A 13585-nucleotide genomic window follows, 5' to 3' on the forward strand; every position below is an offset into this window, starting at 1 on the left:
TAACAAAAGTAGGAACACTGATTGGAAAGAAACAATAACAATGGATGCCGATAACTGAAAACTAAAAATATAATAAAAGACTACAAATCATACCAACACCACACTAAACACAAGTCACATTATCAGATACTACGAAGCTCAGTGAAAACTCCATGCAGGAAAGAATGTTTATCCAAAGCAGAAACTGCCTAGAAATTCATAAACCTGATGGCCCTTTAGTTTAACTGGAATGCTAGGTGGAACTCTAACAGCCCCTTCACAGCCAGAACTGAAAAATATTGCAGCAGCACAGAGGCTATAGTTCTACCTAATTGCAAGGACAGTCTTAGCAAGTGATTTGGACGATAACAACAATAGTACCAGTAGTGGCCTAAGCTCCAGCAACCAATTCTACACCGGGATTCTTCTTTGAACATTTGGTGCAGAATAATTCGAGCTATAACCCATCTTCTATTCTTGCTCCATAAACTACAAAGTGGCTCTTACAATCTGATAGGTGCCCAAACTTTAAGCTAGCTATTTCAGTTTCCAAAGCTGAATATTTGGCAATAAACCTTCAACAGAACCATTGGATACTGACCTGTGAATGGGACAAAGAATGAAAAGAGACAACTACTAAAACAGAATTAAATTGACACCATCTTATCTTTCAATTGACGTGTTGCCCTGCTGTGAATGTAGGACCTTCTAAAGTTCAGTAGTCACATTATTGTTACATTTATTTCTCATTTAAATTGTACCATTCTCAGACGTCGAATGAATACCTGATTATAAACCCGTTATACTGGCTCTGCATTCATCCCCCCGCAGCCGAACCAACGTAAAGCCAGTACAAAAATTATTTCTAAATATGTCGTCTATCTCCTACAAAGGAACCATTTTCATACAAGAACTTATCTTTGAATAGGCAACGCTAACGAGGACACAGAAAATGATGATTAAATAGGCAAAACTATTCCAAAATCTTTGAAGTACAAAAAATGCGATCATTAACGACCCATCATACGTTTGGGCTTCTTCACAAAGCTCAACCGAATTTGTTTCAGGCGGCTTCTCTTCCTAGCCATTTTCTCAGGCAAGGTTTCCCTCTTCTTCACAACCTTGACAACGCTCTTCTTCTTCAGGTACCTTGGGTCAACAGCATAATCTTTAAGAATCACAGGTAGTCCCCTACTCTTTGCTTCATTGAACAAAGCATTAGCCCTATCAACACGATTGTGGGAACCCAATTTCCCCATCAATAAGTCATAAGTTTTAACCCCGGGTACACACCCATCAGCCTTCATCATAGCAAACACACTCAAAGCATGATCAATCCTCTCAATGCCACACAAAATCCTGAGGAACTGATAGTAAGCCTTCTTGTCAAGAAACTCACCATACCCAGCAGATCTCATCCTATCAATCATTTCATCCCCCTCCTCCAGTCTAGCAGCCTGATACAAACTCCTGATCAAAACAAGAAAAGTAGACTCATTAGGATAACACCCCCACTCTCCCATACTACCAAACAACCTCAACGCATCCTCGGTCCTCCTAATCTTACACAGATTCGTTATTACCACATTGAAAGTCTCCACATTCCTGGGAACCCCACGGTACTCCATCTCCACCAGCACCTTCTCCACCTCCGAATCCAACCGAAACGGATCCTTCTCGCGACAAAGCTTACAAACGCATTCAAGCATTGCATTGTAAGACCCTACACCAAGCTCAAATCCTCCACGATACATCTCACCGGCGAGCCTCTGAGCTTCCTCGAGCTTCCCATTCACGCACCAGCCTCTGATCAACAAATCACACGTCTCTTCGTCGGGGAAAAACTCCCTAGCCAAATCCTTCACCATCTTCTCCGCGTAACTCGCGAAGCCCTTTGAACACAGCTTCTCCACGACTACCTTCAGCGAACAGCGATCACGCTTCATCCCGTAGTCTCTCTCCATTCTCTCAAAGAACTGAACCGCCTGGCTGGGCCGGACAGCACGCACGAGGCGGCCGATCGCCGATTCAAGGGTCTTGGGTCCGACAGCGGCTGCGGTGGAGAGGAGGTCATGCGTGGCTTTGAAGTCCTTGCGGCGGCCAAAGTAGTCGACGAAATATGATAGCGTGTGGTCAGTGTGTGTGAATTGGGGATTGGAAGAGAGCCAGTGGTGGAAGCCTAATACATTGCGGCCAGCTTGGGGACAGAGGTTTAGGGTTTGGAGAATCAAATCGGGGGTTGGAGTGATGTGGGAGAAGCTGAGGTGGAGACGCTTCGAAACTGAGTGAGGGTCAGAGTTCGGTTCATTCAGAAGCTCAAAGGAGAGGTTATGCGCAATTGGGTCTATTTTAGTTACCGACGAGAAATGTCTGTTTATAAAGAGCGAAGGAGAGAAGAGAGTCCTGAAATGGAAATGGGTTGAGGAATGCCGAGGAAAGAGAAGAGGAGGAGGGTGAATCGGAGAAGGAGATGTCAATGAAAAGGAATTACAACGGAGTAAGAGTCTCCGAAGTTGCAGAGACATGTTTAGGGTTTTAGAATGAAGAAATGCAGAAGAACACGATGAGGAAGGAGGAGCAACCATAAGAAACACAACATAGCCCCCATTCAACTTGGGCTTTCGATAGAAGTTTTTTAGCCCAAAACAAATTAAGTGGTCTAAAGAAGCTATTTCTTTCTGTAACTCCATAATTTCAATCTATACTTCCATAAACTTTTAAAATTTTAAATTTACCCTTTAATTTAGGATGTCCATTTTTAGTTTTAAGTTGTATAATTTGGAGAGTTTCAGAAAATCTAAAATATAAAAAAAATAAAAAAATAAAACTGCACATTCAGAAATCTATTAGACGAGTTGCCTTTTTTATATTAAGGTTAATATTTCCCTTTCAACTGAGAACTGTTACCGCAGATGCTCTTGCAGTGACAGAAAATATAACATAAAATCTATTAAATCAAATCTAAAAAGTTAAAAAATCTAAATTAAGTTAATTTTATTAAAATAGACCTATATTATTGATCAAGATCTAAGTTATATATAAACTGAATATTTAAAAATCCACGATGTTTCACACTTTGGGAGGGACCAGAAATGAAATGACAATAATTTTATAGTATTCGTTCCATTTTAAAATTTCTTTAGTGATAAACGTTTAATGAGCGAAATAAATATGGTAGGTGAAAATTAAATTAGTTTGGTCCACTTCAATATTGAATTTCTCTTGAAATGGAACTTCTGTTAACTATACTTTTAGAATTAATGAATGTGATGTAACAAGAGACACACGTCTGAATATGTTAAAAGACAAATATTAACAAGTATATTGATAAGAAAAATAGAAAAGGAGTAATAAAAAAAATAAGAAGATGAATAATATTAACAAGTTTATTGAAATCTTCTTGGTTTTAAGAATAGGTGTAAATACTATTTTGCATCCCAAAAGACCTGTAGTGCATATTTTTGCTGATTTATTACGATGCCTTTCTTTATCTGTGCCACTTTAAAACTAAGAAAAAAATTGTAATTCTCCCAAATCTTTCATGCGAAAGAAATTATCAAGGGCTTTATTCTATTTCTTGATCATTATTCCCTACAAAAATTATATCGTATAAAGTTATTTGTGAAGGACTAGGCTAATCGATGAGTTAAGACCATTGCATTAACTTTCTTTTAAGATATTAATTATTTTATTTCTAATAATATATTTTTAATAATATTCAAAAGTTTGTTGATTAAGTTAACATATAGACTTATTTGATATTATAACTTAATCATGTCCAATATTTGGGCATTTTTTAATTAACTTAATTATACAATTGTATCCATAAAATTTTGTATATTTTTATTCAATTTTGATATATGAAAATTTTATGTTATATTAACATTGTTAATAAAAATAATAACTTATTTGATTTTTTTTATGGGTGATTCTTTTTAGAAAAATCTATATCTTTTTAAATTCAAACACGTTTATTATATTTTAGATGTCAAAACTTAAAATAAGTTAAAAGCTTATTTATATATAATTTTTTTAAAATAATTTATCAAAATAAATTCATAACCATTTTCAAAACCCAAAAAAATTAAAAGAAAACGTGGTTTTACAATTGTATCCAAATATAAGTCATTTATAGACTTATAAAAAATAACTTTTTTTGAATTTTTTTTTTCTTTCAAAATTACCTTATTTTTAAGTTTAAACAAACTCAACTTATATTATATTTTCAACTTTTCAAAGTAATGAAATTATGCATCTAAAATTTGATTACAATTAAAACACTATTTTGAATAGTTTTTTATTAAACTAATATTTATATATTTATATTTGTTAGATATATTATCTTTATTTTATCTTTTATTTCTAGTTAGTTTATTGTTTATTTTTTATTTATATTTTGGGCTTAATTCATATTTCTTCTATTATAAATACAATACTCTTTGTATATTTAACACAAGAGAAATTAATCTCATATATAATTTTATTATATTTAACACAGTATCTAGAGCCTGAGGTTCTTTTGAGAAAAAATAATTATGGCTTCTACCACTACACTTGTCACTATCGATGACATCACTATTGACGGCATCATTATCGATGGCATCACTATCGACGACATCACTGTCTACTTCTGCGGTTGGCGGCGTTGTTGTTTATTGTCACTACTGATGTTGCCGCCATCTACCGCTGCCACAATTGAAATTCCAGTTTTGACTAATGACAACATAGTTTTGATTGTCTCCACTGGTCGCCCTAAGAATTTTGTCTTTCAACACTTGTGTTTGAGTACTTTAGTCTTGCTCTCATAATTTATGTTCTCTATCATTGTCCATTTCACTGTTGTCCATTGTTCGTTGCCTTTGTCCATTAACGTTATCCAGTGGGGGGAATCAGTTTCTAAGTGCTTTGATAAATAAAATAGACCATTCTTTTGAAGATTCATATCTTCAACCTTCACTGTCGACACGTTATCATTTTTGTCGTTTGTTGTGAAGGGAAGTTTGTTTTTTAGGTGGTCCAATCTAGTTCCTATAGTCTATCGTTGTGAAGCACTGAAGGTGACCATCTGTTACTGATGATAATCTAGTCCCTACAGTTTGTCGTTGTTTGTCAACTTTGATTTTCGTCCAATACTGATGGTAATCTTCTTTGTCAAAGTCATCATAATTGAAGTTTTGCAATAGTGTACCATTGTCCAATATTATTCTCCACAACTGATATTAGTTATTCATCGACCTTTGTCCAAACTCTTTATCAACTACATGTAAATAATGCATTTCTCAACGACAAATGCAAGAAGATATTTATATAAAGCGACATCCCATATTCGTTGCTTAAGGGAAGTCTTTTGGGTTGGGTTTTCTTCTTTTATGTCGTATTCGCAAATCATTAACAATTTGGTGTCACTCAAGTGCATAAGGAGATATTTTTGCTAAGTCTTTATTGATTATATTAGTAACAAGTTTGGTACATACAATTTGAATGCATCTGCTTGAGAGAAAGTGTTAGATATATTATTTTTTTATCTTATCTTTATCTTTTATCGTTAGTGAGTTTGTTATTATTCCTTATCTGTATTTTAGACTTAACCCATATTTCTTTTATTATAAATACAATACCCTATGTGTACATTCAATACAAGGAAGATTAATCTCATACATAGTTTGACTATATTCAACAATATTTAAAGAAAAAGGAATATTTGTAAAATGTCATGGAAACTTGAAAACTAATGGGCAAATATTACAAAGCAAATGAAAAGAATAATTGAAAATGCATTAAAAATGAACTAATTTAGTTTTAAGGGGCCAACACCATCCTAACATTCCTCAACCCACTTTATATAGGGTTGGGGCTTTTAAGAAGTTCCCTACTAAGTTGACTAGAAAAATATGACTTGATTTTATAGGGGGTCAAGTTCAGCCCATAAGCTAAGAGCTTAAATGACAATTTTATAAACAAGTATGGTACCTGCTAGTAGAGGCCAACACTTCCTATAACGTGCATAAACATATTTGGAGCCATAGTATCTACTCAACACTTGGCCAAGAAGTTTCCATTCGATAGGGGTTGAATTTATAGTGCACGCAGATAAAGAAAACAACCTAATTAAGAGTGATATATGGCTAGCCTAAAGGTGACATCATATCCCCTTGGAAGGTTTGCCGATAGAAGGTAACAATGATAGATCAAGACTCGAGAATAAATACCTCCGACAAGATGGAGTCATAAGGAGAAACCAAGTGTTTGAACTAGGTCGAGTGGACGATCAAGTTGAGCAATGATTTGAATCAGGAACAAGAGCAGATGGTAATGGTTGTGCTCCTAGAAAACAAAGACTTGTTTGCTTGGACGTCAGTCGACATGCCTAGAATACATTCAGGGGTGATGTCTCACAAGTTAGCCATTTTCAAGGAGGATCGTCTGGTAGAACAGAGGAAACGCGAGCTGAGAGAGGAAAGGCAAAAAGCAATTGAGATCGAAGTTAAAAAGTTATGAGAAGCAAGATTCATTCGAGAGGTCGAGTACACCACTTGGCTCTCCAACATGGTCCTCGTGAAGAAGTCAAGTCACTAGTGCAAAAACGTTGTTTAACGTCGGTTAATTTGGGCTTTTAACGTCACTTTCCCAACCGACGTCTATACGGGTGACGTCTATGTGACGTCGGAATTCATCCAACTGACGTCTATATACACGTCAGTTAACGATATCCACCGACGTCTATATAGACGTCTGCTTATACTCAAACCGACGTCTATTTACTCTATATAGACGTCCGCCTATTCCTAAACCGACGTCAACATGAATATATAGAGGTTGTAAATGACACTAACCGACGTCTATGTTCTTATAGACGTCGGACCATGCAGACGTCTAACAAAGGCGTTGTGTTTTAGTGCAGTTTTGATCTAGACTTTCGGTAACATTGTGTAACACTCTCCTCTCGCTAGTTTCCCCATAAAAAAGCTTGCTCTTTTGAATCTTCTATAACAATCAACCCAAAACCGAACCTGGGTCCATGACTACTTCTCGTTATTCAACCGCAAAGGAAAAAAATTACGATGATACGAGAACTAGACAAGGACCCAAGTTCCATTTTGGGTCGGAAGCCATAGAAAACTCAAAAGATCGCCACTCTTCTTGTGAGGAAGCAAGCAAAGGGAGAATGTTACACTATGTTACCCAAAGAAAGGATCAAAACTGCACTAAAACACAACACAAAGAAAGCCAAATTTCAATCAGTTGAACGACAAGATAATCGATAAAAAACTAAAGAAAGTTTAAACGGTAAAGCATAAAAAAAACCACGCACCTGGGATGCAAGAGAGAAAAAGGAGAGGACAAAGACAATAACATATTGAGAAACGACAATGCAATACCGCAAGAGATAAAAAGTAGAGGTGCGCAAACGAGTAAAAGAAGAGGAGAAGTTGAATGGTGAGAAGAGTCTGCGGTCTATTTAAAATGAAATGGGGCGTCAGTTGTTCCTGAAACCGACGTCTAGAGATGTCGGTGTTTCAGGGGATCCGACGTCTATGAAGCTGAAAAGATTGAAGTTTTGGTTTCCTGTTAGGGTAGTTCACGTCGGTGCCCGTCACAGCCGATGTCTAAAACCCTCGAATTTGGTGAAAATACAGGAACTTAGATGTCGGTGCCCCTCAGAACTGACGTCTAAATTGAAGAATTTTTGTCTTCCCGCCTTCTAGACAGGCCTTAGATGTCGACGTTTGACTACGTGATGTCTAATTGCCTGGGGAATCAGGTGAACAACATTAATTGTAGCCCTGTCGACGTCGCTTTTTCACGGGATCCGACGTCTATTCGACGTCTAAAGCTGAACTGGTTGACGTTTGATTTCCTGTCAGTGACGTAGGCGTCGGTGCCCTTTCTAGCTCACGTCTAAGCTCCTAGGAATTTGATGGGCAGCATTAATTGTAGCCTAGTAGACGTCAGTCCCCGTGAACACCGACGTCAATGGACTGTCTTATCACATACCTCAGGCAATTAGACGTCAGTTTGTGGCAGGTGCGACGTCTATGATGTCATAGACGTCGCCGGACATCGAAACTGATGTCTAGTTTTCCAATTTATTTACGATAATGCCATCATGCAGTAATAGACGTCGAATTTTCATGGAACCGACGTCTAATGAGTGACATTAAACAACGTTTTTGCACTAGTGAATGATCAATAGCGTGCACTGACTACATCAATTTGAACAAAGCATATCCTATAATGGCTGTCAAAATATTTGAAGTGTAGGATCGAACATCCACTTATACAATTTCCTTCTCGCCTGTTTCAATGTTTTATGTACTAAGTTATATTATTCTCTAACCGTTCGAAAATACTACTAAAAGTGCTCGAATGTTAAAGTCAATTTAAATTTTATTTATAAAGCAATTAATATTACAATTAAATACATAGTAAAAAATTTAACAATCACATATTTAACCTATATAAATTAATCAAACATTTAACTTATTTTAATAGGGACCGATTGATTTCTCTCTTAAAAGGATTGATCACGTTCTCACAATTGATATGTCCCGCTAGATACATATCTTCTTATAAAATCCATTCTAAGAAAAATATATATATATATATATATATATATATATATATATATATATATATATATAAACAATACAAATATTGGTAGATGTAATATTTACAAGTACAAATAATACAAAAAATAATGTAATATTTAAATCCAAAAGAAAAATCCAAGATTTATATTATACTAATTAAGATGTTTGAATAATCATCAGAAAAAAAAGTTGCATGGGATACAAGATAATAGCTCTAGTATGGATGGGAGGTCGGCCGGTCGGGAGTGGAGCGATAAGGCAAAAGGTGGCTGATCGGTGGAGTTGAGAAAGTCCAGTTACAAGATTGAATAGCGAATGAACGTTAAAGGGAGTATTAAAAGGTAATTAATGACCTTAATAGGTGAATATTAAGAGAAACAGAAGATACAAAATTTATAAACAGTTAATGGTAATTGTTAGGAATAATGTCTATAAATATAAGATTGATTACCAGGTTAAACTATCTTTTGTCTAATCAGATTCACTTTGACCTTTTTGAGATCTATTTGACTTGAGTGTCAGAATGTTCTTTGTAAGTCACAACGATTTGGTGACAAATCGGAAAGAAGCTTGCCAAAACACTATCTAAAGGCCAAAATGAATAGACCCGACTATAATTAGACGAGACAGACAAAATCGGAGCTCTTTGACATATGCTTAAGAGATCCCATGAACACATCTGGATAACACAACGCAACTCTGCTTTTGCCAATTCCTTTATTTATTCTAAAGACAAGAAACGCGCCATTTGCGGCTAACTCAAATTTTTGTCGCTCTTTCTTTTGTCCTATCTAAATCTAGTGGGAATTGCATTATAACAGTTGTAGGCGCATTGCTCTCTGCAAACTAAATATGGCAAAAAAAAAAAGGTTTTCACAACCCTTTTTTTAAAATAACCATTATTTAAAAAATATATTATATTTAAATGAATTAAAACAACAATATGATAACAAATAAAACACTATTAAAAACGAGTAATGTTGTATGAAATATAAAACATTAGAAAATTCATTATATATTAGAACTATAAAAGATATAATGCCATTTTTTGTATTATAAATTGGTCATCTTATAATATAGTTTAACCTATCAAATAATATTAAAAAATATTTAAATAATAATCAATTTTAAAAACAAAAAAATAATTAATTACTATAACAAATACTTTAAATTTTAATTTATAAATTTAAAATAATTGGTATCTAAAATAATTTTAAGAGTTAAATATGTTTTTGATCCCCTAACTTTTAGTCAAAATTGGAATTAGTCTCTCTTCGAAACTTTGGCCTAATTTAGTCCTCTAACTTTAGAAATGTATGAATTTAGTCCTTTTAACTAAATTTTGTTAAGTTTATTTAATGTTTCAAACACATTTCTCACTTAATATTGAAGCAAAAATGTGTCAAATAATATAAACAACCTAAAGAAACGTGCTTGAAACATCAAATAAGTTTAACAAATTTTGATTAAAAGGACTAAATTCATACATTTTTAAAGTTAGAGGACTAAATTAGGCGAAAGTTTTGAAGAGTGACTAATTCAAATTTTCCCTAAAAGTTAAGGGACCAAAAACATATTTAACCCTAATTTTAATTATGAATAAAAAAATATAATTGATTTATGAATTAGAATATAAGTTGATCTTCAACATTAATTATGAAAGTAATTAATCTACATCACTACTTAATTAAAAACTAATTTAAGCATTAGCAATAAAGGGCAATCTAAATAAATAAATTTATGTTGAGAAACAAATAATCATCAATTTAGACTAATATTTCTTACTTTAGTTTTTCTTTAGGGTATTATTGTTTTACATCCAACAAAATTTTATACATACTTTAATTACCTCCACTATTTTATCCTTAAATCTCTTTCTTAATATAAAAATTATTTTTTTTATTGCCAACATACTGCTAAAAGTAAATTATCAAACTAGCGAAAAAAAAAATGTTCCTTCTCTTTATTCTGTATTTTGTCTAGAGTGGTCAATTACCGCATTCATTTTGTAACCGAAACATTCCTTGTAAAAGTAAGAATATGTGAGTGGCGAACTACGTTAAAGACTATGTAAAGCATTGTAACTCCAACTTAAGACGAAGAAACACAATGAGTTTGGCAAAAGCTTTGATTTTCACTATATATGAATGATAGATGCCGGCCCAAAGAAGCTATAAATGCAGGAAATGTATTCATTGAACAGCAACGAAACTAGCTAACCATAACAAATTAATGAAGCTTAACACCATAATGACAAAGCTTAGCCTTTTCGTGTGGTCAATAGTTTGTGTGGTGGCTGTGGCCTCTGGTCAAAGTGCCGTTGTGGAGTCTACGTATAATTTATACCAACCTGAGCAGCATAACTGGGATTTGCTGGCAGTGAGTGCGTATTGCGCCACTTGGGATGCAGACCAGCCTCTCTCATGGCGAAGCAAATATGGATGGACAGCCTTCTGTGGACCTGCAGGACCTCAAGGACAAGATTCTTGTGGCAAGTGCTTGAGGGTACGTATGCTTTACACCATGCGTGCATGCTTTTGCTTTTGATTGATGAAGAAATCACAGTAATAGTTTTTTGTAGGTGACAAACACTCGAACAGGAGATGAGCAAATAGCTAGAATTGTGGATCAATGCCAAAACGGGGGTCTGGACTTGGACGTTAGCGTGTTCCAAAGGCTTGACTCCGACGGAAATGGGAATGCTCAAGGCCATCTTACTGTTCACTACGAATTTGTCGACTGTGGTGACTAAACATGTCTTTCTATAATTCAGCAGAAAGGGCTAGCAGATCCAATAATGATTGCTTCTTATTAATTATATTTAATCACAAAACTACAAGCATAATCAATAAGTTATTTTTGGTTACCGATTGCATTGCATGCAATTGGAAGCAAAAATGTTGTTTTATTCCGTCTCATTTTTTTCACAATAAAAGCCTTAGTGGATGGATTTTGCTGAAGTTCTTCCTTTTATTTTTTGTTTTGGAGTTTGATATCAAAGTTGCAGTCACCGGATGCATATAAATAAAGTGCATATTATTAACTTTGATTTGCGAGCACGTGGATTTGGTTTCATATTCTAAGTTAAAGATAATTAACACTATTTAGACTGAGTTAAAGACTGTGTAACGTGTATAGTCATTCAAAGTCGCAGATAGCATCAAACATTGCACAAGGCTGCATGTGGGTGTGATTGCGAAATTTTTTGACAAATCATTACACGGGTGTTGACAGGGAAACCTTGTGCGCAATAATATGTATTGAATAGTGCAGTGTCGATATTCGCCGCGTACAAGGAAAAGCAAGACAAAGATGAGCTTCATAAATCATATTTTTTCTAGTCCAGACACGAAAAAAATCTTCTCAAGAGTTTCTTTCGTATACTTTTCAAGGGAAACATTTGATTCAGACCATTATAATATAGAGTTACTGCATATATATTCGTTTTCGATCTGATGATTGCATATTCCTTACGTTGGAGACTATGTAAAGCGTTGCAATGCAACTCCAACGTAATACGAGGAAACAAATGAGTTTGCAAAAGCTGTGATTTTATAACTATTTATCATAGATTGGCCGGCCCCTATGAAACACAACATCTAATAGAATAGTAAAAATATAAATTTCAACCTTTCTACAGCAGTGTAAAATAAATCATTATTTAAATAAATAAAAATTAAAGTGTATATTTATGAGTTACTTAGTGAGGTGAGGCGGCCAGAACTTAAAAGTGGGTTTATTCATTGGATGTCCCAACCATTTTGTTTAGTTTTGTCGTGATATATGTATATAGGCAGAGCAATGAAGCATGATGATTCTGACCTATGTTGTACCGGTATGATTCTGATCTTATCATTAAGAGCCTTATTTTGTTTATTGTAATCAATTTCTGCTGTTGCCACAAACGATTTATAGTAAACAAAATATGATATCATTTACAAACTCACAACAGACCAAAGAGGCCTTTTTGGATGTTTGTTTTTTTTTTTATATTTATATTTTGATAATTTTTTCTTAATAATTTTTTTACAATAAAATACGTGTTATTATTTTATTGATTTATTTAGTTATGTGTTTAAAAAATATTTAATACGGATCAATCACAAACTATCTTTCGTCGTAATATTGTTAAAAAAAAATTTCTTTTTTTTTTCTTTTTCAATAGCCAGTCCCCATTCAGCTCCTAAAACAACGTGGTTGGATAACACAAGAGTAAATCGATAAGTTGAGGACTGAAATAGGGTAACGTATTCTTGTTTTCTTGTTGCTAGCTGCCAAGGAGCAAAGGATCATTTTGCACATATACTTACAAAATCAATTTATATATATATAGAAAGATCCAATAAAAAAACTCCAAATTTCCTCCAGTTTATTATATTATTTTTGGCATTAATTTTTAAACAAAAACTTCTCAATTAATTTAGTCTATAAATAATGAATGTATGATTTTTTAAAGATCAGAATATTGAAGACTTTACTTTCAATTAAGACTAATTATTTTTTTTCTTATTTCCTTACATTGATTACTTAAAAATAATTTTGAAAAATATTATAACAGATAAAAATTTCATGATATGGTTTAATTAATTTTAATTACTTTTAATAAATATGGATTTATTACTAATGGAAGAAGTATATATATTTACATATAAATAATATAAAACGCTAAAAAGTCAGATGTGATTTATAATATATTATTTTACTATTTAATATTTAATAAAAAATGAGAATTTCTTTTAATGAATATTCGATAAGTGTTTGTGTTTTAAAGGCTTTTGCTTTTTTACGTATAAAAAATAAACGTGTTTGGGTAGATTTGCTGCACCTTCTTCTGAGTGCATTAAATGTTCGGAAAATTACTTAACAACCACACGTTGCATACTCACCGAGTCTGTCTTTTAATACTAAAATGTTTTCACGAAATTAAACCACAATTTTTGTATTATTAAAAGAAAAATAATATTTATAATTTTTTATATACCCTTTTATATATTTTACGGAAAAAAATAATAATT

The 13585-nt window shown here is 33.6% G+C and overlaps 2 protein-coding genes across 2 annotated transcripts; one reads left to right on the forward strand and one right to left on the reverse strand.

Moving 5' to 3' along the window:
• LOC106772473 (pentatricopeptide repeat-containing protein PNM1, mitochondrial) lies at positions 1-2684 on the reverse strand. The gene is made up of 2 exons (XM_014658894.2): positions 765-2684; positions 1-580 (listed from the first exon to the last, which is right to left on the reverse strand). The coding sequence occupies exon 1, from the start codon at positions 2667-2669 to the stop codon at positions 990-992; it is 1680 nt and encodes a 559-aa protein (XP_014514380.2). The 5' UTR covers positions 2670-2684; the 3' UTR covers positions 1-580; positions 765-989.
• An 8136-nt stretch (positions 2685-10820) lies between these two features.
• On the forward strand, positions 10821-11339 carry LOC106771670 (pathogenesis-related protein PR-4-like). Its single transcript, XM_014657671.2, has 2 exons — positions 10821-11075; positions 11152-11339. The coding sequence occupies exons 1-2, from the start codon at positions 10821-10823 to the stop codon at positions 11320-11322; spliced, it is 426 nt and encodes a 141-aa protein (XP_014513157.1). The 3' UTR covers positions 11323-11339.
• Positions 11340-13585: the final 2246 nt, after the last annotated feature.

Source organism: Vigna radiata, chromosome 8 (genome assembly GCF_000741045.1).
Source record: "Vigna radiata var. radiata cultivar VC1973A chromosome 8, Vradiata_ver6, whole genome shotgun sequence".
Lineage (NCBI taxonomy): Eukaryota > Viridiplantae > Streptophyta > Magnoliopsida > Fabales > Fabaceae > Vigna > Vigna radiata.

Excerpts from the sequence above, each read along its gene's own strand:
- LOC106772473 (XM_014658894.2), bottom strand. The coding sequence starts at position 2,669 with ATGGAGTTACAGAAAGAAATAGCTTCTTTAGACCACTTAATTTGTTTT.
- LOC106771670 (XM_014657671.2), top strand. The coding sequence starts at position 10,821 with ATGACAAAGCTTAGCCTTTTCGTGTGGTCAATAGTTTGTGTGGTGGCT. Across the intron at positions 11,076-11,151 it reads CTTGTGGCAAGTGCTTGAGG|GTGACAAACACTCGAACAGG; the intron begins GTACGTATGCTT and ends AGTTTTTTGTAG.